The following is a 26,725-nucleotide window of genomic DNA, read 5'->3' as shown; positions in this document are numbered from 1 at the left end:
TTTCACTTTTTGGATTAAATTAATATTCAGTGTTTACATTATAATTAGAATATAAGTGTTGATCTCAATTGAGTGGCTCAGTGTACTATGAACATACTCTTTCTCTATGATTTTCCTCCCCTTGGGTTAATAATTGTTTTATTTAATTCATTTGAGTAGTTTTCTCTCTTAAACTCTGACTGATCTATACTACTCCCCCTCACAGTGGCCAAATACATCAGATCCTTTTTGTCTTTTCTCTCAGAAATACTACCTTGGAAACTCCTGTTCCTTCTGCTTTAATTGGAACAGTTCCTTCCTCTGTTGGCTGCAGGGCTGTTTTCTTATGACTGCTATTCATCATCATCCAGGGAATTCTTTTTGCTTTTATGTTGGATCCCCATATTCTCTGGATCCTGTATTCTTTTTTTTTTCCTTGGTTTATTATTTTTATTGTACAGCACATTCTTCATTGGCTTCCTGAGAAAGGATACGTGGGCAATAAAAATGTAAAGACATTGCTTATGTGGTACTGTTTTTATTCTGTCTTCACATTTCATTAATACCTTGGCCGCATGTAGAATTTTAGGCTGACAAGATTTTTTGAAGCCCTTGTATTACCGTCGAGCTTTCAGAGTTGCTCTTTGAGACACTGAATGTCATTGTCATTTATCTGCTCAGTCCTTTGTATGGTTCACTTTTTGTTTTCCTTTTTTCCCCTTTCCTTTCCTTTCTTTCTCTCCCTTCTTCTCTCCCTCCTTTCCTCCTTCCTTTCCTTTCTTCCTTTCTGTATGCTTGTTCAGATCCCTTAACCTCTTTATATGTTTGTGTGTTCCCATATTAAAAGAGGCATATTTGTTGTACCTACCGCTCGGACAAAGCTCTTATGCAAGTACCTGGTACCTAGTAAGTGCTAAATAAATATTAACCATTATAATTTTTCTTTGAAGTTGTCTTCTCTGTATTTTTTGTTTCCTGTCAGTTCCTTTTTTGTGGCTTCTTTTGGCTCTGTATTTTATGTTCGAGGCTTTCCTCAAGTATCTATTGATCTGTCCTAACAATTTATATTTAAGAGTGAGACACTAAAAAGCTGATGGGGAGATGAGGGACTTTTTGACGTGTGGACTTCACTGTAGACTGATTGCACAGTGAGCTGCCATTTTTGTTGGCGGCTATCCCAACCTCTCCCACCCCTACTATCATATCAGCATTTGTAGGGCTTTTCTATAGTTATCTCTCTTATCTTGGAGGTACTTCAATTCGTTACCAGCGTGAGAGAGCTGAGAGGGGAGAGGGGGTGCTGTGGGTCTCTTTGGTCGGTGTGTACACTCTGCCTTCATGTTCCTCTTTTCCGTGTAACAGCCCCAACCCACCCAGTTCCGCCCTGCTGTGCTGCTTGAGCCTTGAGTCAGGAGTCTGTCTGGTTGGGTTTCTTCAGAGAATGGACCTCTGTCTCCTACCAGGTTGGGGGTGGACTAGTTGTGCGATACTCATACACACTTTCAGCCACTCTTATTTTTAGTCCTTTACCTCACCTCCACCCTCTGTGGTACGTGGTGCCTCCAGTTGTGGAATCTGCCTAGTTTCTGTGATGTGGACACATTGATTTTTTTCCTCTGCATGCTCTTGGGTTTCAGCTTCCTCTGCCCTAAGTCCGCTTTCCATCTGACAAAAGTGGGCAGATATTCCTGGTCTGCTTTGGTCTCCTCTCCCCTTCTTTGTGTCTTTCTGGGTTTATCAGTTTTCTATTTCTTCACTGTTATTTTGGTAGATTTTTGGAGGATTACAGAGATAAATGTGTAACTTCAGTTCTTTATGTTTAGTTATCCATGATCTGGTATTACTTTTTATATTTTTTAGGAAATAAAATGTATCAACATTGCTTCAATGAATTTTTTTTTTTTTTTTTTTTTAATTTATTTTTGGGACAGAGAGAGACAGAGCATGAACGGGGGAGGGGCAGAGAGAGAGGGAGACACAGAATCGGAAACAGGCTCCAGGCTCCGAGCCATCAGCCCAGAGCCTGACGCGGGGCTCGAACTCACGGACCGCGAGATCGTGACCTGGCTGAAGTCGGACGCTTAACCGACTGCGCCACCCAGGCGCCCCTTCAATGAATTTTTTTGATGTTATGAATTTAATTTATTTAATATGTTGAAACTACATCAAGCTTATTAAATTTCAGAGTTTAGAAGTCAGGTACTGGGTTCTGTGTGTGTATGTGTGTGTGTGTTAAAAAAATCCCTTACCATTCGGGGTGCCTGGGTGGCTCTGTTGGTTAGGCAACTGACTTCGGCTCAGGTCATGATCTCGCAGTTTGTGAGTTTGAGCCCCGCGTCAGGCTCTGTGCTGACAGCTCAGAGCCTGGAGCCTACTTCAGATTCTGTTCTCCCCCCTCTCTATATCCCTCCCCTGCTCATGCTCTGTGTCTCTCTCTCAATAATAATAAACATTAAAAAAAAAAATTTTAAAAAAATTCCTTACCATTCAAAGAAAATATATTTGTTGGCTGTAGTTTTAATTTATTCATTCTTAAATTCTTAGTTTTCACATGTTAATAAATTTATCTCATCATTTTATCAGTTGGAGTTGCTCAGAATAAACCCTATTTAGTTTAGTTTTTTTTTTTAATTGAAAATATTGTGGTGCTTAATGCGTCACTGTCATCAAAAGTTGATTGATCAATTGCAGAGTTTATGAGCACTCTCATATTGTGCAGATTGTTTTTATAATATTTAGCCTGATCACTTTCAGATGATGTCAGCCTGTCTTGCTAAGATGTCTTCTGTGCACTGATTACCATTGCTGTAGATCTGTATTGTCTAATAGAACTTCCTGCAATGATGTAAATGTTCATACCAATAAATATGGTAGCCATTAGCCACATGTGGCTATAGGGCACTTGAAACGTGGCTAGTGTGACTGGGGAACTGAATTAAACATTTTATTGAATTTTAATTAATTTAAATTTAAGTTAAATAGCCACCGGTGACTGGTGGCTACCATATTGGACAGCACAGTTATTGAACATTATTCTGATAGTATGTGCTAAGTTTTTGGTGCAGATTATTAAAAAAAATTTTTTTTTTAACGTTTATTTATTTTTGAGACAGAGAGAGACAGAGCATGAACAGGGGAGGGGCAGAGAGAGAGGGAGACACAGAATGTGAAACAGGCTCCAGGCTCTGAGCTGTCAGCACAGAGCCCGATGCGGGGCTCGAACTCACGGACCGTGAGATCATGACCTGAGCCGAAGTCAGACGCCCAACCGACCAAGCCACCCAGGCGCCCATTGGTGCAGATTATTTTATATTATTAATCACTTGAATTAGTTTGGAATAAAGTGTCCAGCGGAGGAATAGGAGTTAGCTGAGTCACCCTAATTTCCTTATTATAATTAAAACTACATTTTTCTTTGGATTCACATGGGAATAAAAATATGCAGACTGCAATTTCAGAATTGAAAATAAAATGTGTTTTAGGTTGGTGTATCATTCCAACCTAAGAAGGAGATTGAAAGTGAAAGCGAAAATTGAAAATTCTATTTTGGGACCTCTCAGAAATTTTCTTCCATCCTACAAGATAAAGGAGAAATATTGTTTGGATCAAAGCTTGGTTTGGATTTAAAGTTTTTATATTCTCAAAGACAGTTATGGTAATGTTCTGGTTTGCATTTTTAATATTTGGATAAAATGTTCTGTTTGTGACATCAGACTTCCTTATAAACTGCCGGTTAATTTATAAAATTTCTTTTGAATGAAGGATGAAGGTTAATTATAGTAAATGTTGTAAAATTAATCTTTGGCTAACTAGAATTATGTCATCAATTGAGGTCTGTGGTGAATTGAGCATTGCTAAATTGCTGGCCTTTTTTTCAAGTAAAAAAGTAGGGGCGCCTGGGTGGCTCAGTCGGTTGAGCGTCCGACTTCGGCTCAGGTCATGATCTCGCGGTCCGTGAGTTCGAGCCCTGCGTCGGGCTCTGTGCTGACAGCTCGGAGCCCGGAGCCTGTTTCAGATTCTGTGTCTCCCTCTCTCTCTGACCCTCCCCTGTTCATGCTCTGTCTCTCTCTGTCTCAAAAATAAACAAACAAACAAACAAAAAAAAGTAAAAAAGTTAAAAATTCACAGGACTGGAAACATGGCTTTGATTGCAGAACATTACCATTTTGCTTAATTTTTTTGGTGAAATATAGCTTTTTGGAATAAAGATTAGTACAGTTACCACTATACATTTAGTTTAGCAAAATATACCATATTTACTATTTTTAGAGTATTGTAATTGTTAACAGGGGAATATTATCCAAACATTTGAGAAGATAATGTTAAGATAATGTTTCAGATTCTTTTTGTTCTTCTTTGAAGGCCTCAATCCCCTTATGCCTTCATTCTCAGCAGATGATTTCTTCTCCCATTTTACAGGATGTGAGCATTCGCATTTTCTTGTCCTTCTTGCTCACCATCTTGCAGTTACCACTGACACTGACCACCCCTTGCATTGGAGTAGCAAACTGTCCTGTTTTCTGACAAATAACCAGATCCCTCTACCTGTGCTCTTACATCCCTTTTTACCTTCTCATGGATCTTGTATGCCTGTTGTTCTCCCTGTTTCTTATCATTTCAGTGTGTTTTTGCTGTCTTTTTTTTTTCAAGCTCAACCTTTCTCCCTCATCGAGTACCACTACATATTAATAGAAGGAAGACCCTTCTAATCCCCTTCTTCCTTTCCTTCTCATCCATTCTTGTTGAAAGAGCTGTTGATACTTACTGTCTCTAATTCTTCCGTTCTGAACAATTTGTGTTTTAATAAGCCTTCCACATAATTTTGATCCTAGTCTATACCTGTGGGTCAGTCAAGTAGTTCACTATTATAAATTGGAAGCACAGGTTATGGTATTTAGATGACAGTGTGCACTTACACAGAATCAGCTTTTGGTTGGTTGAGGTGGGGTTTAAAGCTAGACACAGTAATTGTTGGTGCATTAGTTAGAATTAGGTTTGGCTAAGGTCACGATCTCGCGGTCCGTGAGTTCGAGCCCCGCGTCAGGCTCTGGGCTGATGGCTCGGAGCCTGGAGCCTGTTTCCGATTCTGTGTCTCCCTCTCTCTCTGCCCCTCCCCGGTTCATGCTCTGTCTCTCTCTGTCCCAAAAATAAATAAAAAAAAGTTGAAAAAAAAAAAAAATTAAAAAAAAAAAAAAAGAATTAGGTTTGGCTAGGAGTTACAGAAGACCCAAAATAGTAGAGACTTGAAAAGATAGAAGTTTATTTCTTTTTCTTATAAACACAGGTAATCTAGCTTTGGTGATTACCAAGGAACTAGGCATCTTTCCCCTTGTTGCTCTGCCATCTTCTCTCAGCTTCTGCTTCATGGTTGGGTTTGACAGCTGTGGCTGTAGACATCCTTTTCATATTCCAGTGAGCAGGAAGGAAAAAAAGAGGAGAGGTCATATCCATTATTTTTGAAGAAACTTCCCAGCCGTTGCCCAGAACTTTAAGTCCCATTGGTCAGAATTTAGACATTGGTCACATCCAGCTGTAAGGAAGACTGGGAAATAAACTTATTTCATGCAGCCTCGTGTGAAGATACAATTCATGATTTTTAAAAGGTCATTGCATAACATTACATGATTTGGATTCACCGTAAATAATTTACCTGTTCTTTATTGTTAGACATTTAAGTTGCTTGTGAAATTTTTGTTACTATAAACAAAGTGAAAACCAACAACTTATGTCTTTAAAAAGTGAATTGGAGGGGCGCCTGGGTGGCTCAGTCGGCTAAGCGTCCGACTTCAGCTCAGGTCATGATCTCGCGGTCTGTGAGTTCGAGCCCCGCGTCGGGCTCTGTGCTGACAGCTCAGAGCCTGGAGCCTGTTTCACATTCTGTGTCTCCCTCTCTCTCTGACCCTCCCCGTTCATGCTCTGTCTCTCTCTGTCTCAAAAATAAATAAACGTTAAAAAAAAAATTAAAAAAAAAAAAAAAGAATTGGTAAGCATAAAGCTACACATTAGAACACTGAGTATATAAGAGAGAACTTGGAAGTAGCAAAAATAACATTTTGAGAATTTTCCTCTAAGACAAAGATGAAGATCCTGTAAAGAATAGTGGAATTAAGCAATACCTTGTAAAATTTGGACTTTATAGTCATGTATTAAAGGTTAAACCAATATATAGTATTGCTGACTTATATAAACTAATGGAATAAAATAAGTGTGGATAATTTACATTTTTTAAAGTGTGTATAAACGCTCTAAGTGTCATACATACATTTACTGGTGTCTAAGTCCTTGATTTTTTTAGCACTGAAATGACATTTGATTTTGTTCAGACAAGTATTTTACTTTAAATTGATTCATTCTTTTCCAGTGAAGTGTTACTCTATGAGCTTTTGCTTAAGTTTAGAAAATAAATAAAAAGTTTTGTTCAAATACATATCTACTTTCACTAGGCTAATTATACTTGTATTGACTTGCAGGCCTTTTTGCAAATGTGTAACCTGCCTGTCAAAGTGGTTTGTAGGGCGAATGCAGAATATATGTCTCCATCTGGTAAGTTTTTTTTGTTTTTTTTTTTTTAATTTTCTGTTAATATTCTGTATTGGTGAAATTGTAGTGATAGTTCAGTTTGTACCTAGATTTTTTTGTTTTGTTTACCCTTTGAAGACTTTTCCCATGGTTTTATGAAGTAACAATTGTAAACTTGATAATCTTTGGGTGGACATGGCTATTCATTTCAACTCTGCGGTCATAGATGGTTAGTGGAAAGTCACAGTAAATATTAAGAAATATTAAGAAAATACATAATCTCAGATATCCCCAATCTTATTTACATAGTGCTGTTTCCACTTCAGAAAACAAATTTTAATATTAATGAATCCATTCATTATTAAACACACTTCTCTAAACTATGTCCTCTTATTATTCAGAGGGAAGAAGAGAGTGTGGAATAATTAATTTGTCAAAGACCTTAAGGTCGTCTCTGAAAGCTTTTGGTTTCTAATTATTTCTTTTTTATTTTTATTTCAACAGGTTTTAAAATACTTTTTATTAAGATTTTAGCCTTTCCGCTATTTTTTATAATCAGTGTTGCCTTTTCTGTGTGTCATGTATTAGTAGATTAGGGTACAATTTTAAATAAATATGGTTCAGATAAATTTTTTTTTAATTGTAATTTTCAGTTTTTTAATTTTTAATTTTTTTTTAACATTTATTTATTCTTGAGAGAGAGAGAGAGAGAGACAGAGCGTGAGAAGGGGAGGGGCAGAGAGAGAGGTAGACACAGAATCTGAAGCATGCTCCAGGCTTTGAGCTCTGAGCTGTCAGCACGGAGCCGGATATGGGGCTTGAACCTATGAACTGCAAGATCATGACCTGAACCGAAGTTGGTCGTCCAACCAACCAAGCGACCCAGGTGCCCCTGGTTCAGATAATTTTTAATATAAAAATATAGTGCCACAAAGCTGATAAATATTAACTAAAATTGGTATGGATTATAATTATGGTTTTGCTGCTACAGTAATAACACAGAATCACTCCTTTATGGGTAAATCCACTGAGTATAAATTGTTGGGATAAGTGAGTTACATTGCTTTTAGGGAGACATTTTTCTGTCTCCTCACTGTGAAAATAACTTAGAAATGACTTGTATAAAGCATTTTTTTCTTTTCATCTTCGATTCTTAAAGGTGGTAATAATTATCAAAAGCTGTGAAGACAGCCTCCATACACACTGAAAATTCTACATTAATAGTCTACATTTATAGATTTATGAATATACATTTTAAAACATCTCCATAAAAGAATTTCTAGATTTGTAAACATAGACATGTTTTAGATTCTTGAAGCCCATTAATTAACTCATTTTCTATTATTTTTGTATAGAAATTTTATAAACTTTCTGAATTCTGGTGAAATGAATTATATTGGGTTCTGTCCATTTTTTCCTTTATGTAGTCATACAAAAAGAGTGTAGCTATGCATACAAAAATGTTAATAATCTAATACTAAAGTTACTATCCTTGGCAAATGAGGAAAAGCCATGTGGTTCATCCACCTGTTTCCTAAAATGACTGTACTAAGTATCACCTAGGTGATATTATGAAAGACAAATAAATACTATAGAGGCTACAAACCATACGTATATACATATATACATTCATAGGGAGGAGTCTCCCATAAGTAGATGAAAATGGCACTTTCTCTTAAGGCATTTATTTAAATTGTATCATATGACTAGTATTACTCTCTTTCATCATATGATTTGGGGTGATCAAGGGATGTTTTATTTGTTGGAATGATCTTGTTCTAGTAGATTTTTAAAGCAGAGAGCATCATGGAGTAATCAGAAGACTGCTTGGCTAAGAGCTACGAAATTTTTACTCTAATCCTTCTGTGACCTTGTCACTTATTAACAGTTTCCTTGGGAAATTTCCCTTCTCTTTTTTGAGTGTCAGTGACTTCATCTGTAATATGTGGTGATTGCATTAGATGGTATCCGGGGTTCTTTTTGTTTCTAATATTTTCTGAACCTACAAACTTGCTTGCTTTCTTCTTGCTTCCTTTAAAGACAAAAATTCTTTTTTAAAAGCACTTTTAAAAAAAATCTTTATTTTAAGTAGGCTCCATGCCAAATTGTGGGGCTTGAACTCACGACTCTGAGATCAAGAGTTGCATGCTCTACCAACTGAGCCAGCCAGGAGCCCTTAAAAACAAAAGTTGAAAAAATGATTATTTTGCATAAAATAAGAAATAGGGCCCTCAGATTTTTTTTTTTTAATGGTGTTTGATTGGTGCCAGCGAATAAATGTCTGACTGTGCTTTTGCCTGATACTTGCAATAATAAGGATGTAACAATGGCTCCACTTTTTTTTTAAGTTTATTTATTTTGAGAGAGAGAGAGAGAGAGAGAGCGAGCGCATATGAATGTGGGAGGGGCAGAGAGAGAGAGAGAGAGAGAGGAGGAGGAGAGAGAATCCTAAGCAGACTGTGCTGTTACCACAGAGCCCAAGGCAGGGCTCAAACTCATGAACCTTGAGATCATGACCTGAGCTGAAATCAGGAGTCAGATGCTTAACTGTCTGAGCCACCCAGGCACCCCAACATTGGCTCCACTTTAAGTCAGGCTAGTGACAAAAAACATTATTTACTTCTAATTTGTTGCCTTGATTTTTATATATATCTTTATATTTAGAGATGTATGAGTACTCTGCTTTCCTGCTTCATAATCTACAATACTGAAAAAATATTTTTTTTTAACTTATTTTTGAGAGAGAGAGCATGCACGGGCAAGGGGCAGAGAGAGGGGGGACAAAGGATCTGGCGTGGGCTCCGTGCTGAGAGCAGAGAGCAGAGAGCCCCATGGGGGGCTAGAACTTGCGAACCAGAGATCATGCCCTGAGCCGAAGTCAGATGCTTAACTGAGCCACCCCAGTGCCCAATACTCAAAGTATTTTTAAGAAAAGAAATAAAATACAAACTAAACTCGTTATTGAAAATGAGAAATACACTTTGCTTTCAAAATGCTATGCCCTAAAAATAGCTTTAGTCTAGGCATTTATCCACACATAGTTTTCATTCTTAGATCATTTTATCTCAGACGACCTGTGCTATTTCTAGCATTATAGTACTTAACAAAGGTTTTATCTCAAGCTAAAAAACACTATGACCCAATACTTTTTTACTTACTGACCCAATAAATTTACCAGTACTTATTTTTAACTTAGTTTTTACTTATTTACTGATTTTACTTATTTACCCAGTACTTATTTACCCAAATAAATTCTTCTCACCTTTGCAAGATTAGAAGAAAGGTATGTGGAATGCAGTGTTTTTATACTGGTATCATGGAAATGTCTTCTAAATACATCAATAGAGTTGTTTCCCTGAGGGACTGCCTTTCCCTTATAATGCACGTTATTTTATGGATGTAGGTGAAGCTTTTGTTGGTGCTGTGCACCTCATCCTTTACCCTAGGTCTGCATGAGGCCGAGAGGAGTCAATCTGTTGAAAAGGACCATGAAGAAGCCTGCTGTTAGCGTGAACTCTGAATTAGGTCTGACAGCAGATTTCATCCTCTAGCTTTTGGGGTGAACTTCATTGCTGTTTGGAGACTATTATCATCTCTGATAATTTTGTCAACTATTAGTTTTTATAAAAATGAAATATTAGTTTTTTAATGTGACATTTATAGAGAGAAGCCAGTTTTTATAAGCATACTTTTATTTTTTTCCCCCAAATATGTCTGGGAACATACTTTGTATTAGAATTCATAAACTAGCATACCTTCAAAGATTGTTAATTCTCTTAATTCCTGATTTTTTTTGAGTCAAAGACATTTATTAATGTACCGTTATGTGCTTAAGATATTGAACTTACGTGTCTGAGGTTTAAAAGTAGATGTAAAAAGAAGTTGTCTTCTTAAATGTAGTTTAAAAATAGATTGATTCATTGGACTCTGAAGAGAAAGACCCACTACATTTCTTACAAATCTATCAGTGGTTGTGGACCAATGTCCTGCCTATTCATGTAAATTGAATAATTAGTGTTTACTGCTATAGAGTGACTTGTCAGTGTTAGTTCTGAAAAGGGAATATTATTGTGGTCGGTTACTATATGCAAGTGAGAATTCTAGAAATGAATCTCCTTTTTTTCTTTTAAAATTAGTAATTGTTTATAGAATTTGGGGTGCCTGGGTGGCTCAGTCATTTAAGTGTCCAACTCTTGATTTTGGCTTAGGTTATGATCTCAGGGTTCGAGAGTTTTAGCCCTACATTGGACTTCATGCTGATAGCTCATGGCCTGCTTGGGATCTTCTCTCTCCCTCTCTTTCTAATCCTCCCCTGCTCATGCTCTCTCTCTTTCTCTCTGTCTCTGTCTCTCTCTCAACGTAAATAAACTTAAAAAAATAGTTTATAGAATTTAACATACACATTTATAATTTTCAAAAGTTATAGGATTACAAGAGCAGTATATTAATAAAACATTCCATTTTTATGTTAATTTACTGAAAGTATTTTCATACATTTCTTTTTCCTCAACAGGTAAAGTACCTTTTATTCATGTAGGAAATCAAGTAGTATCAGAACTTGGTCCAATAGTCCAATTCGTTAAAGCAAAGGTAATAAAAAAGATATTAAATATATTTGATCACAGTTACTTTTAAGTCATTCATCATTCTTTAGCATGTCTTAACATTTACATTGATTTTAACCTAGTTTCATAAAATGCCAATATAAACTAGAGGAGAAATATTTCTAAAGTGGAAGTTTTTTTCCCCCGTAATGTAAATCAATGGCAAAAGATGTAATTTGATCTTTACAAAATGGTAGATAAGTTTCTAACTTACACTTATGAGAATTTTGGTCATAAATGAAAACTTAGGTTGTTATAAAATGTTGAGTTAACCTTTGAGAAGGAAATATAGGGTGTATTTGGAAGTTGAATATTAATATATACATTTGAATTATTCAGCTTACGTTTTAATACTTATAAAGGACAACCCCCCACTAACATTTTGGGGAACATCTTTCCAGACTTTTTCTTTGCATATGTAGAAAAATATAGATCTTACTATTATGTGCTATTTTGCAACCTGCCTTTTAAAATCATCAATATGTTTGGAAATTCTTCCATGTTAATGACTACAGAAATACATCATCCTTTTAAATTCTTGTATAGTATTCTTTTATATGGATGTATTATAACTTATTCACTTAAGTCTTTATTGATGGGCACATTAAGTTGTAGTCAGGTTTTGGCTCTTACTGAGTGTTCAGGTAAATATTTTCTATACACACCTTTGTAAACTTGTCAGATTATCTTTTTAGGATAAATTCCGAAGAGTGATCCTGTGATGTTAAAGGGGGTGTGCATTTTTAAAATCTCACCACAGATGGTTGTATTGAACTAAAGGATATACTATTTTATGCATTTTTTCATTATTATAGTATATTAGAATTTAAAAATTAATGTCTGTTTCCCTATACGTTTACTAACATTTTTTTCAACTTTGACCACTTTATAAGTAACACATGTCAATCTTCTAGCATTTATTTTATTACTAATAAGGTTAGTCTCTTAGAAAAAAGGTTTACTGATCATTCTTGTTTTCTTCTTTTGTGAAATAATTGGAAATTTAATTTTGTCCATTGAAAGATACACTTTTATGATAGCATAGAAATACTACTTACTAATATTTTGTAGTGATAGCAGATAATTAATGATTTTTCATATAAAATTTTAGGAGATATTCTAGAAGTTTATTGGACATTTGTCATAAAACCATTGATGTAAAAACATTTATATTATTTGGTAGTAAGATAACTGAAAGTTATTCTCTATTTAATACGATGCTCTTTCAAATTTTTTTAAATTCCCTTTAGGGCCATTCTCTTAGTGATGGGCTGGATGAAGTCCAAAAAGCAGAAATGAAAGCCTACATGGAATTAGTCAACAATATGCTGTTGACTGCAGAGGTATAATAGAAGATAATAGGCCTTGAAAATAAGCTTTTCCTCTTACAAAAGATAATCTTTCTTATAGGTTATTTTAAAATTATTGAGAAATAGGAATATAGTCTGTCAACTCTCGGACTAGGATGGTTCCTGGAATTATTTGGTTATTATGTTTGAACAAGTTGCCTGGCATTTCAGATCTAGTTTTTCTATTTGTAAAAAGGAGTGATTCTTGCCCATTCGTTATTTGACTTTGGGCTTGGGATGTTTACTTCATTCATATCTGTAAAATACTTTGATGATATTTAGAGATACACTACTATATGAATAAGAAATACTTTTATGCAGTACTACCATCAGTTAAATTTAATAATTCTGTATGGCAACATTAGCCAAAGGAGGGCAACTGTCTTACGTGTGACATTTATAGGGTTGGCTCATAAAAAATCACCATGGCAGAAAATAATTTTCTTTATCCATTTTCTCTTTGGTGTTCTAAAGTTCTAGTGACTGTTCTTTTGTTCCTAGTTGTATCTTCAGTGGTGTGATGAAGCTACAGTAGGGGAGGTGAGTGGTTCTGCAGCATTTATCTTAATTAAAATTTAATGAGAAAACACTTTTGCTCAGAATCTTAAGTCCCTGCTCATAAATGAAACATTGTGGTTTATACCATTAGTGATATAGTTTTTCACTTACTTTAATTTTGCTTGCACATACATTTTAGGGAAGCTATGTGTCATCGTTTGATATAACTGGTTGCAAAGTACATAAAAGTTTATATATTTTTAAAGGGAATGGCTTAAAATTTTAATTTTTTAGCTTGCAAGCTGTGTATTTTTTTCAGATTGCTGTGTTTGTGTTCTGAAAATATGTTTTCCTGAGTATTCTGTTTGTAAAAACAGGCTTTGTTTTTAGAAAGAATCGTGTTGATAACAAAATCCTTTTGTTCTAGATCACTCATGCTAGATATGGATCTCCTTACCCTTGGCCCCTGAATCATATTTTGGCCTACCAGAAACAGTGGGAAGTCAAACGTAAGATGAAAGCTATTGGATGGGGTAACAAGACTCTGGACCAGGTGAGTTCAGACTGAAGTTGACAAAAGCCTCAACTTTAATACATTAAGAAATTCATTTTTTATATTAATAGTTTTTTTTTAATTAAAAAAAATTAAGAAAATTTTTGCTCTTATTTTTTTCTGACTTGAAGTGGTTTTTATTTGTTTTATAAACAAATTACGTAACACAGAAAAATTCAAAAAGGAAATAGAGATTGCTTGAAATCCTACCACCTAGAAATTGCCACTGCTATTTGGAGAACATTCTTCTGGATATCTCTTAATAACACTTTCTTTAAATGGGATCATGTTATACCTGTCACTCTATAATCTGATTTTTTTTTTTTTCCCATTCACCAGTACATCGTGGACATCTTTTATGTCAGTAAATGTAGATCTGCAACATCAGGGCTTAAAAAAAAAACAAAAAAAAAAAAACCAAACCCTGTTAAATACAGTGCTTAATATATCTGTTTTTTTTTTTTTTTTTTTTAATCTTAAATTTACTGAAGTAGCAAAATTAAAAAAATACGTATCTGGTCAAGGTCATGAGATTGAACTAATTCAGTCATTAAACTAATGTCTCTTTTCCAAGGCTACGCGTAGTCCTAGCACCAGTTTACCGATGTGTGCCATTGGCCACCAGGGGGATTGGGTAAATGAATAGGGATTGAGTAAATGACATAAATCCATCTCCACTAGCAGGAAGACCACTCAGATGCTTTTACTCATGGTTAGGTCGGTAGTGTCATCTTTATGAAACAAGCTTTTTAATATATGTAAGATCATTTGAATATATGGATTCAGGAAAACATTTTTGTAGGGTGTGGAGTTTTGAGATAAAAACTTTCTTGATAGTAATCCTTACAAGTAACGTAAGTGTACTTGTGTTTAAAGGAAAGCTGTTCTCACATCGTCTTCCTGTTTGTTATATAGAAAGTATCGCTTATGAAAAAAAAAGATGGCTTATGTTCTGTATGTGTTCTGTAGTCCGATTTAAATATATTATAAAAAGTTACCTACATTTATATTTTTGTTATAAACTGTGGTGCAGACTAAGTGTTAGACACATTTTATTGTTTTGCTAATTTAAATATTTTTCTTTGTGGTCCGTTGCCTTTGTTAGGTCTTAGAAGATGTAGACCAGTGCTGTCAAGCACTTTCTCAAAGACTGGGAACACAACCATATTTCTTCAATAAGCAGTAAGAAAGTTTATCTTTTTTGAGTTTCTTTTCTATATTGTTAGGTTACAAACTTATTCTATCGTAGAGGGATTGTTTTATCAGTATTTGTGAAAAGATTTTGGTATATTTAAATTCATTTTTGCCCTCATTAGACATTTACTTAGCACTTCTTGGCTATCAGACACAGCTCTAGGCTCTGGGAGACTCAAATTTCTAAAATGTAGCCCTTGCCATTAAAAATTTGTCTTCAGGGCAGACATGTAAACCAGTCATTATTGTCTGACTGGTTAGACAGTCAGATAGAGGTGCTACTACGGGTAGTTCCAGATGCTGTGTTTGGAACTACATAATCTTAATAAAATTCTGCATTTGCAAAGTACTGTTAAAACATGAAGTGTAGCTATACTTTTTTATGTAGGGTGATACCCTGGGGAGTAGAAGACTGAATAAAAATAAACAATTAAAAACATTGTTGGATGGACAAACACTATTATGAACTTATCTTTTAAAAGTTAATGAAAATAGGGGTGCCTGGGTGGCTCAGTTGGTTAAGTGTCCGACTTCGGCTCAGGTGATGATCTTGCAGTTTGTAGGTTCGAGCCCCACATCAGGCTCTCTGCTGTCAGCATGGAACCCACTTCAGATCCTCTGTCCCCCTTTCTGTGCCTGTTCCCCACAGGTTCTCTCTATCTCAAAATAAAGAAATAAACTTAAATAAAAATAAAAAAAAATAGGTCTGTAAGTTGTGCTTTAATTTTAAAAGTTAATGAAAATACTTGTAAAGCACAGAAATGAGTATGAAGGATGTAGGTTAAATATGTATGTATGTATATGTAAATTGAATAATTCATGTTTGAGACAATTATTTTGTAATCTGGAAAAGAGTATCAAGGCAAAGAATGAATTTTCCTTTTTTTAAAAAAATGTTAAAATTTGGGGCACCTGGGTGGCTCAGTTGGTTAAGTGTTTGACTTCCGCTCAGGTCATGATCTCCCAGTTTGTGACTTCGAGCCCCCTGTCGGGCTCTGTGCTGACAGCTCAGAGCTTGGAGCCTGCTTCGCATTCTGTGTCTCCCTGTGTCTGCCCCTCCCCTGCTCATGCTTGCTCGCTCGGGCTCTCTCTCTCAAAAATAAACATTAAAAAACTTTTTAAAAAAATGTTACAATTTTAATATGGCAGAATTATCCTGTGATACAATTTAAGATGGGCCTAAATTAGCATTTTAATCGCACTGTTTTACATAGAAATTCTAGACTTTTCTTGGCTCTGTAATACAAATTTTTGCTTTTTAGATTGGTAATTTTAAAAAGGTTTATTTGCTATTGTTTATTATATCTTTCTAGGCATTCATCTTCTGTAGCCACGTCAAACATCTTTTGGTATAGATATTAATATTTGTAACAAACACAACTGTGGTGATAGCTTAGAAATATTTGTTATATTAAGGAAGGGATGCCTAGGTGGCTCAATTGGTAAAGTGTCTGACTATTGATTTAGTCTCAGGTCATGATCTCACAATTTCATGGGTTTGAACCCCACGTCGGGCTCTGTGCGCTGACTGCGCAGAGCCTGCTTGAGATTTTGTCTCTCTCTCCCCTCTCTGCCCTCCCCCACTCACGCTCTGTCTGTCTCTCAAAATAAATAAACTTTAAAAAATTTCAAAAAAAGAAAAAATATTTGTTATATTAAAGTATACTACCTATAATTGAAATTTGGAGTCTGTTGATCTCTGAAGCACAGAGGTCAAAGAATTCATACCGTGAAATCCTGGTAGGTAAAGCTTCTACAGCAATGTTAGTAATGTTTGCAATGTAGATTCTGTATGTGCCTCAGAGATCAACAGATCTCTGTGTGTCTCTAACACAAAAGAAATGTATCCACATGTTAGTATCAAGTAGTTCCTTGTCTTGCTGATATAGGAATTCTTAGAGGTTGAAACACTCAGAAGAGGTGTGTTTTATTGTTTGAAGTGCATTGTTATGTGTTAGGAGTTAGTTTTGTTATACATGCTATCTTCATGAGAGGCCAAGAGAATATATCTTATTTTTCTCATTTGACTCAGTGTCAGGGATTTCATAACCAGGTATCATTTAGCATGTAATTTAGTGGCAATAGAAAGAATTTTTTTTTTCATATAATGGTACGATTATATTTAAGCTTGTAATGAAAAATTCAAAGTTTAGAACAGGCAGAAAACCAACGGTTGCTATGGAGGAACCGTTTAATATTAAGATGTAGGTTTCTGAAATAGTTTTCCCTTGTATGAGACTTAAATAAACATTTTCCCCTAATGATTGAAAAATGAATACATTTTATTTTTAACTTTAGTTTTACCCCATTGTCTAATGCTGAACTGGAATTAGGAAAATGTAACTTGTATTTTCACTTTGATATGACAGAATTTTTCTCTTTTATGTATCAGGAATCATTACTTTGTGAGATACCTTACCTTAGTGAATAGAGCACTAGCTTAAGATACTTAAGATACTACTAGATAAGGTAGTATTGGATTCCAGGCCAGTGGCCTGAACTCTCTTCTTGGCTTTAATATATACCAGACTTCAGCAAGTTACTTTATTTCCCCGTGTATCGTCCCCTTACCCTCTAAAATTAGATTAAAATTTTCTCCTAGCTTACCTTCTGGGGATGTTGAGAGAACTCATGAAAGAAACTCAGTAGTTGTACTTGATGAGAGAAGGGGAAAGGGAGATGAGGGAAATCCTGCAGCAGGAATAGGAATTGGGAAAAGAGGACAAAGAAGATAAATGGTGGAAAGAAAAAAGGAAGGTGAAATTGAAAGAAATTAGAAATAATGCAAGATAGTTATTAACATCAGGTGGCCTCTTTATTCTTAATAGTATATAGTGTTGGTAGCATTTAAATCTTTAAATCATATTTCTGAAATGCAGTTAAACAAAATCTGTATTTTCTTGTTATATATAAACTATCTTGCTGATGTGATCTCTTTTAAGACACATACTGACAGACTACTGGGTCATTTATTCTTTTTCATGTGAGCATGGACTTGGAATGAAAAAGTAAACTTTTCTTAAAGGGTTATTTTTATGTTACCTTTTTCCCCCTAAGTATAGTCAGGATGAATGAATTACATTGTTGTAAAGCATTTATGAGCTCCTTGCAGGTCTGTGTATTTTCTAAATAAAACCTAGTTGGTAGCAGAGGCTCAGTAAGTGTTTTTTAAAACTAGCTTAAATTGAGGGGCACCTGGGTGGCTCAGCTAAGCGTCCGACTTCGGCTCAGGGTCATGATCTCGCAGTTTGTGAGTTCGAGCCCCGCGTCGGGCTCTGTGCTAACAGCTCGGAGCCTGGAGCCTGCTTTGGATTCTGTGTCTTTCTCTCTCTGCCCCTCCCCCACTTGTGCTCTGTCTGTCTCTCAAAAATAAATAAAATGTAAAAAAAAAAAAAAAAAAAACTAGCTTAAATTGAGAAATTGGAAGAAGAGTTATATTTGAAAAAGAAAGAGTGTTGTTATTAACTATTAAATGGTAAAACTTGAAAATAAACTTTCGTATACTGATGGGAAAGGATATTGAAGAAATGCTGCAAAAATTACACATAGGAATCTTAAGATGAAAGATTTCAGAGGGGAATTGGATTTTATTGAGGTTTATTCAATAAAGAAATTACCAATTGATAATTTAATCAGTAATGAAAGAACTCCCAACAAACAAAAGTCCAGGACCAGATGGTTTCACAGGTGAATTCTACCAGACATTAAAGAAGAGTTGATACCTATTCTTCTCAAGCTATTCAAAAAAATAGTAGAGGAAAGAAAACTTATAAATTCATTCTATAAGGCCAGCATTATAGATTTTCTGATCTGTATCTTTTCTGATCTGATTTTCTGATCTGTATCTTTGCCTGATGCCAAAACCAGGCAAAGATACTATCAGAAAGAGAGAGAGAGAGAGAGAAAGAAAGAAAGAAAGAAAGAAAGAAAGAAAGGGAAAAAAAGAAAACCAGGTTAGTATCTCTGATGAGCATAGATGCAAAAAATCCTCAACAAAATATTAGCAAACTGAATTCAATAGTACATTAAAAGGATCATTCACCAAGATCAAGTGGGATTTATTCCACGGTTGCAGGGGTGGTTCAGTATTCTCAAATCAATCAGTGTGCTAAATCACATTAATAAGAGAAAGGATAAAAACCATATGATTGTCATCTCAGTTGATCCACAAAAAGCATTTGACAAAGTACAAAGTATGACATCTCTTCATGATAAAAACTCTCAACAAAGTGGGAATAGAGGAAACATACCTCAACATAATAAAGGCCATATATTAAAACCCAGATAACATCAGTTGTGAAAAAATAAAAGCTTTTCCTTTATGATCAGGAACAAGACAAGGATATCCACTCTTACCACTTTTATTCAATATAGTACTGGAAATCCTAGTCACAGCAATCAGATAAGAAAAATAAATAAAAGACATCCGGATTGTTAAGAAAGAAGTAAAACTGTCACTGTTTGCATTTGACATGATAATATATATAGGAAATCCTAAAGACTCTACCAAGAAGCTATGAGAACTGACAAATGAATTCCGTAAAGTTGCAGGATACAAAATTAATCTGTAGAAATCTATTATGTTTCTATTTACTAGTTACAAAGTAACAGAAAGAGAAATTAAGAAAATAATCTCATTTACAGTTACACCAAAAAGAATAAAAATACCTAGGAATAAATTTAACCAGGGAGGTAGAAGACCTATACCCTGAAAGCTATAAGACATTGATGAAAAGAATTTAACATGATATAAACAAGTGGAAAGATATAGTCTGCTCATGGTTTTGAAGAATTAATATTGTTAAAATGTCCATATTACCCAAAGCAATCTACAGATTTAATGCAATCCCTATCAAAACACAAATAACACTTTTCATACAACTATAACAAATAATCCTAAAATACGTATGGAACCACAAAAAAACCTCAAACATCCAAAGCAATCTTGAGAAAGAAGAACAGAGCTGTGGAAGCGTCATAATCCCAGATTTCAAGATATACTACTAAGCTATAGTAATCGAAACAGTATGGTACTGCCACCAAATCAGACACATAGATCAATAGAACAGGATAGAGAGCCCAGAAATAAACCCATGCATGTATGGTCAATTAATCTATGACAAAGGAGGTAAAAATATCCAACATGACAAAGGAAGAAAAGATAGTCTTTTTAATAAATGGTGTTGTGCCAACTGGACAGCCACATGCAAAAGAATGAAACTAGACCACTTTCTCACACCATACATAAAAATAAACTCAAAATGTACTAAAGACCTAAGTGTGAGGCCTGAAACCATAAAACTAAAAGAAAATTAGGCAGTAATCCTTTAGACATCACCGTTAGCAGCATATTTATGGATATGTCTCCTCAGGCAAGGGAAACAAAAGCAAAAAATAAACTTGGTACTACCCCAAAATAAAAAGTTTTTGCACAGTGAAACCATCAACAAAACCAAAATGAATGGGAGAAGATATTTGCAAATGATATATTCGATAAGGGGTTAATATCAAAATACGTAAAGAACTTCTACAACTCAACATCAAAAAACCAGTCTGATTAAAATAGGCAGAGGACCTGAATAGATATTTTTCCAAAAGACATACAGATGACCAACAGACCCATGAAAAGATGCTCAACATTACTTAATCATAAGGGAAATGCAAATCCAAACCACAATGAGATATCACCTCACCAGTCAGAATGGCTATTATCAAAAAGACAAGAAATAAAAAAGTGTTGGTGAGGATGGAGAAAAGGGAACCCTTGTGCACTGTTGGTGAGAAAGTAAATTGGTGTAGCCACTGTGGGAAACAGTATGGAATTTCCTCAAAATATTGAAAATAGAAATATACAGTAATATTACTACTGGGTATTTACACACATACACAAAAAATAAAACACTGATTTGGAAAGGTACATATTTATTATTGTTGATAATAATTGTTGATAATAAATATTGTTGATACATATTTATTATTATTTATTATTGCAGCATTATTTACAAAACCCAAATTATGGAAGCAACCCAAGTATCTATCAATAGGTGAATGAATAAAGAAAGTGTGTATGTATGTATGTATATATACATAATATATAATTAAAATATACTATATATAATATGTATGCATATAACATGGAATATTAATCATAAGGAATGAGGTCTTGCCATTTGCAGCAACATGGATGGACCTAGAGGGTATTAGGCTAAGTCAAAGACAAATACCATATGATTTTACTTACATTTGGAATCTGGAAAAAAAAAAAAACCCAAAAAACAGAACAAATAAACAAAAAAACCAGACTCTTAAACCCAGAAACAAATTGGCAGTTACTAGAAGGGAGGTGGATGGGAAAGATACACAAAATAGATAAAGGGAATTAAGAAGTACAAACTTCTAGTTATAGAATAAACAAGTCATGGAGATGCAAAGTACAGCATAGGGAATATAGTCAGTAATATTGTAATAATGTTGTATGGTGACTGTAGTTATTGTGGTGAGTATTGTATAATGTATACAATTGTTGAATCAATATGTTGTACATCTGAAGCTAATCTAACATTGTGTGTCAATTATACTTTAGTGATAGTAATTTTAAAAATCACCACCTGAGAAAATTAAGGAGGGATTGCTTAAAATTTCAAAGGTTAGATATAAAAAAGGCTGGCAAGGGACTTGATTTACAAACTTGAATGACAGTCTTAAAGATCAGTGATTAGTATATAAAGAAAGAATATGTAGATTATTGCTAGAGCATGAAGACATGGCAAGTTAGTAGTGTAAGGGAGAGAAAAACTACTTGAAAACTGAGACAAAATTAATGTGTTTTAACTGAACTGACTATAAAAGGTATCCGAAAGAAAGAAATATGCAGTCATAATAAAGCAAAAAAGTTGAGTGCAGAGAAATTTAAATGGGAAAGATTAAGAAAACATTCACATTTTACAGTATTTTTATTTTGATATTCAAATGAAAGAATATTAGATAACCGATGGATGGTAGCTGAACCTTTTAGGATAATCATTTCATAATATATGTAAGTCAAACCACCATGCTGTACATCTTAAACTTATACAATGATATATGTTAATTATTTCTCAATAAAAATAGGAAGAAAAAGAATAGTAATAACCAACAGAAATGTGGGAAGAATGATAATGCAAGATAAGGAATTTAAAAATGTATTTATGACCTTTGAATGTTTTTCTAATAAAAAGTCTATAAAGCTAGATGTAATAATATATATAAAAGATGTTAAAAATCTTAGGAGGAGAGTTGCCATCAGTATTCAAATTACAATCCACTACTTATCAGAAGGGTAGAAATGTTGTTTTTCTTTATATATGGTTTAGGAAAAATTATTAAAACTGGATGTTCATCAGGATCTTGGCTCTTAATTCAGTAGAAATACTGGGCAAAGTGTGTGTTTTGTGCTTGCATATGAATTGCAAATATTTTCTGAGTTTATTGCCTTTTTTTTTTTTTTTTTTTTTTTTTTTAAATCAGGGTTAGGGGTACCTGGGTGGCTCAATCCGTAAAGCCTCTGACTCTTGATTTTGTCTCAGGTCATGCATGATCTCTTGGTTCATGGGATCGAGCCCTGCATTGGGCTCTAGGTTGAGAGCATAGAACCTGCTTGCGATTCTGTCTCTCCCTCTCTCTCTGCCCCTCCCTGCTTGTGCATGCACATGCACTCTCTCTCTCTCTCTCAAAATAAATACACTTAAAAAAATTAATAATTAGGTTTAGGGGTGCCTGGATGGCTCAGTCAGTTAAGTGTCCTACGTTGGCTCAGGTCACGATCTTATGGTTTGTGAGTTCAAGCCCTACATCGGGCTCTCTGCTTGTCAGCACAGAATCTGCTTCAGATCCTCTGTCCACCCCACCCTGCCCTCCCCTGCTCGCACATGCACGCTCCCTCCCTCTCTCTCTCTCTCTCTCTCTCTCTCTCTCTCTCAAAAATAAACTTAAAACAGTTTTTTAAAAATTAGGTTTGTTATGGTATTTATATATAGTAAAATTGACAGTTTTATGTTTACAGCTCTGATGTTTAGTAATGGTATACAGTTGTGTAACTACTATCACAGGTGTACTTTTTAAAAAGAAAGAATTGTAGGAATTGGTAATTTATATGTCATATATATACATATAATTAAGTAATGGCTGAAATTTGTAAAGATTACAAAAAATATGCATTAGAAGTTATGTATGTTTCAGTTGATATAGTATATTGTATTCTACTTCCTGTTAGATGTTCTAAAGTAACTTGCCAAAGAGTTCCTATCTTTATGTAACATAAGATCAATTTCTGTATGCTTATTACCTGTATAATTCAGCAACTTTTGAATTATGTGGATGTTTATTTGCAGCAAATAACATTTTGACCACTTCAGGGGTACTTTTAGACCACTCTAGTTTGAATATATACTTATGCTTGAACTCCTTAAGAGCCTTCATTTATTGATAAAGGATGCCCATCTATACCACTGGAATTTGCATCAGGAAATAAATTCACCTTTTTTTATTATCTAATTCAAGAAGCAAAGAGTCATTAATCCTAAACAGGAATTAGGAAAGATTGGTGAGATAAGATACATCTTTTAAGAAATATGTTTAGGGATATGGAAGAGTTAGTGTTTATATTAATTCTCCCAGAGTGCCTCAGCTCTACATTTGTCCACCTTCTATATCTCTGGTTCTTTTCAGGCATCCCTTTGTTATTGATTCTTCATTTATATGATAGGATCATGGTGCTATTAAGTCCAAGGACACGTTGGCTACCCTCACCTGACTAATAATTCTTCATGAATGTGTCAAAAAAGGGAAGGCTTTGAAAGAATGTGAATAACCACTATTGAAAAATTAAATACCCTGCATACCTTAGGCAGGATGCATTTCTCCCTATTTGCATCCAGCATATACAGGTTCAGTTCCTGAGATCCTTTTCCAAGAACTGGGGATATAAAAGATATATGCAGTGTTATCTTTAAAGAGCTTGGAGTAAAATGAGGGGAAACACGTGAACACAATTATAGTGTGGTAATATAAATGCGTCACGTTTTTATTCATTCAAAACCTAGTAAGAACCTACTTTATACCAGGCATTGTTCTAAGTATTGGGGACACAGCAGGAAACAAGTAGAGAAGATCTCCCTGGTAGAGGGAGACAGACACCTAACAACAAATGTTAGATAGTATTAAGTGCCACATGGAGAATTAAAATGGATCACGTGGTAATAAGTGACTGCATGTCCACTTTAATTTGGGTGTTCAGGGGAGGCTTTAAGATGTGACATTTAAACCTTATTCTGAAAAATAAGAAGCTGGCAATGTGAAGTCAAGGGAAGAGTGTTAGAGGCAGTAGGAATAATTGTGTCAAGGCCGTAAGATGGGCTTGAGTTTGTTACATTTGGATGGAAGAAGCAAGGCTGTTATTAGTAGTATGTTGACAGTGGTGGGAGATGAGGCTGAAGAGGTAAGCAGCGGCCAGGTCATCTAGGCTTTGCATGCTTCATGTAATGAGTTTGGCATATTACTGTAAGTGGGATGGATATTCGTTGGAATATTTTATGCTTGGAGTGGTACGGTGTGGTGACTTGAAACAAAAAATCACTGGCTACTCTGTGGACAATGAATAGAGCCAACGTTAGGAGGCTATTGCAGTGGTCTAGCTGAGAGATGATGGTGGCTCAGAGTAGATGAGAACGGAGGGAGAGAATTAGTAGTAATCAGGACACATTTGGCGGTTGTGTCTACAACACTTGCTGATGGATATGAGGGCAAGAGAAAGAGAGGACTCAATAGTAACCCTGAGATTTTTGGTGCAGATGGCTGAGAGGCTAGTGGTGCCTTTTAGTTTGGGAAATGAGATGAGCATGTTTGAGATGCTTATTCACCATTCAGGCGGAGATGTTATGTAGTATGTATGTGTGTATGATTGAGGAATTTGGAAGAGGGACTGGGATTGGAGACAAATAGTGGGGACTTAGTGGCATAAAGAGGTATTTAAAGCCGTGCAGCAGCATGAGGTCATTCATCATTAGTGATCAAGGCCACATAGCTAGAAAGGAAGTGGCAGAATTAGGATTCATACTTAGATTTGATGGACCCCAAAATCTATTCTAAACTAGATCACTGCAACATACTTTCACATTTAGGTAGGCTAACACATATTTTCTCAAAAGCTTTATCATTGTGGGACTGACACCAATAATTAGCTCCTAATTATGATGATATTTTCCCTTTAGTAAGATTGTGCTGGCAATTATTTTAATATAATGTAGTTTGGTGATGCCTCATTCATAGACCATTAGTAGTGAGGTAGATAAATTTCAATTTTTTGTTACTAATATTTAATTAAAGGGGAAAAAACCCTGGAAATTTTTTTATTGAGGCAATGTTTATTTCTCTTTCAGAAAGCTAAGTGACTTGAAAAGTGGTAAAGTTAAAATTAAATCATGTTTTTGATACATGATTGGGTAATCAGGTGTTACTTGTTCCCGCACCACAGTGAAATCCTGTGCTTCGATACCATTTTGTTTATACATCTATTACAGCACTTACTAAATTGTGCTGTGGTAATTTATGTTTTGTGTCCCATGTCTTAGAATATCTGTGGTGTTCTTGTAGCTCTCGCACCTAGCACACAGTTCCTGGTGCATTGGAGACCTGTTTAAAGGATAAATTAATGAGTAAAATGAATATAAACAATTGTGCCAAGGTTATTTTAATGTCTTACTACTTTAAAAAGCAAGTCACACAACTAGCAAATCATGACTTAAAAAGTTGTTTTTTTCATGTCTTACAACAGAAACTCCCAAGTAAAAACAAAATAAATTCTATCAAGTTGAGGTAGGATTTATTTCTCATGTGACTTTCTTTTAAATAGATGAATAGAATGTTTTAAAAAGTAGTGTATATTCTACCATACAAGTTAAATGCTGTTCATGTTACTCTCATTTCTATCTTTGTTTTAGGCCTACTGAACTAGATGCACTGGTATTTGGCCATCTGTATACCATTCTAACCACACAGTTGACCAATGATGAACTTTGCGAGAAGGTAAAAAACTATAGCAACCTCCTTGCTTTCTGTAGAAGAATTGAACAGCACTATTTTGAAGACCGTGGTAAAGGCAGCTCATCTATCAGATCATCTTAGAGATATGTCTTAATTTAGTGATGGAAAAAAAATTAACTTGAAATATGTGAAAGACCTAGTAAATGATACCAGAATTTTAAAACCAAAAATACTGCTTTTTGAAACCTCAGAGTAAATTATATAATGTATCCTATACATGTACTTTATACTGTTAATTAAAGCAATTCTGAATGATTTCATTTGCTATGTTGTACTCTATATCTTGAAATTTTTGTTTTCCTTGAAACGTATGCCTATAAAAATAAAGCTCAAAGAACTGTATGGCTGGTGTATTTATTTCCTTTTGATCTTTCTGAAAGCCACTCTTGAGTTTTTTTACATGGAATAAACGGTCTTTTCTAAGGCGAGTAATTTATGCTCCATACTTTTAAGATTACTTTAATAGGTACATGGTGAACCTAGGCATGGGAAAAATGTTCTTAAGAAACATGCACTCAGAAAATGTAAATAATTGCAAGGCAATTAAATCCTGGAACAGATTACCGTTTAAGAGCATTTTTCATACCTAAACCTAGTTGAAGTTTTATTTATTTTTATTTATTTATTTTTTAATGTTGATTTTTAAGAGAGGAAGAGAGACAAAGCATGAGCAGGGAAGGGGCAGAGAGAGAGGGAGACACAGAATCCGAAGCAGGCTCCAGGCTCTGAGCCGTCAACACAGAACCCAATGTGGGGCTCGAACTCTCGAACTATGAGATCATGACCAGAACCAAAGGTGGACGCTTAACCGACTCAGCCACCCAGGCACCCCTTGAATTTTTAAACATCTCATCAGAGCAGCTATAATTTATATTTGATAAATGGATAGTTTCAAGGACCTTATGTTTTTGAGACAAGATTATTTTAATGATGTTTTATTCCTCTTGTGG

General features: G+C 34.9%; 1 protein-coding gene across 1 annotated transcript in view; it reads left to right on the top strand.

Annotated features, from left to right (window-relative positions):
* The window catches only part of MTX2 (metaxin 2), a 66,262-nt gene extending 40,145 nt beyond the window's left edge, over window positions 1-26,117 (top strand). Inside the window, exons 4-10 of the mRNA XM_060621847.3 lie at window positions 6,450-6,522; window positions 11,012-11,088; window positions 12,353-12,445; window positions 12,953-12,991; window positions 13,377-13,502; window positions 14,608-14,684; window positions 25,673-26,117. Coding sequence (XP_060477830.1) covers window positions 6,450-6,522; window positions 11,012-11,088; window positions 12,353-12,445; window positions 12,953-12,991; window positions 13,377-13,502; window positions 14,608-14,684; window positions 25,673-25,856 — 669 coding nt within the window. The 3' untranslated portion in view covers window positions 25,857-26,117. The remainder of the gene's footprint in view (window positions 1-6,449; window positions 6,523-11,011; window positions 11,089-12,352; window positions 12,446-12,952; window positions 12,992-13,376; window positions 13,503-14,607; window positions 14,685-25,672) is intronic.
* The last annotated feature ends 608 nt before the right edge of the window (window positions 26,118-26,725 follow it).

Source organism: Panthera onca, chromosome C1 (genome assembly GCF_046562875.1).
Source record: "Panthera onca isolate mPanOnc1 chromosome C1, mPanOnc1 haplotype 2, whole genome shotgun sequence".
NCBI classification, from domain to species: Eukaryota; Metazoa; Chordata; class Mammalia; order Carnivora; family Felidae; genus Panthera; species Panthera onca.
The sequence above is the reverse complement of the archived record's forward strand: the minus strand, read 5'-3'. Positions and strand labels throughout refer to the sequence as shown.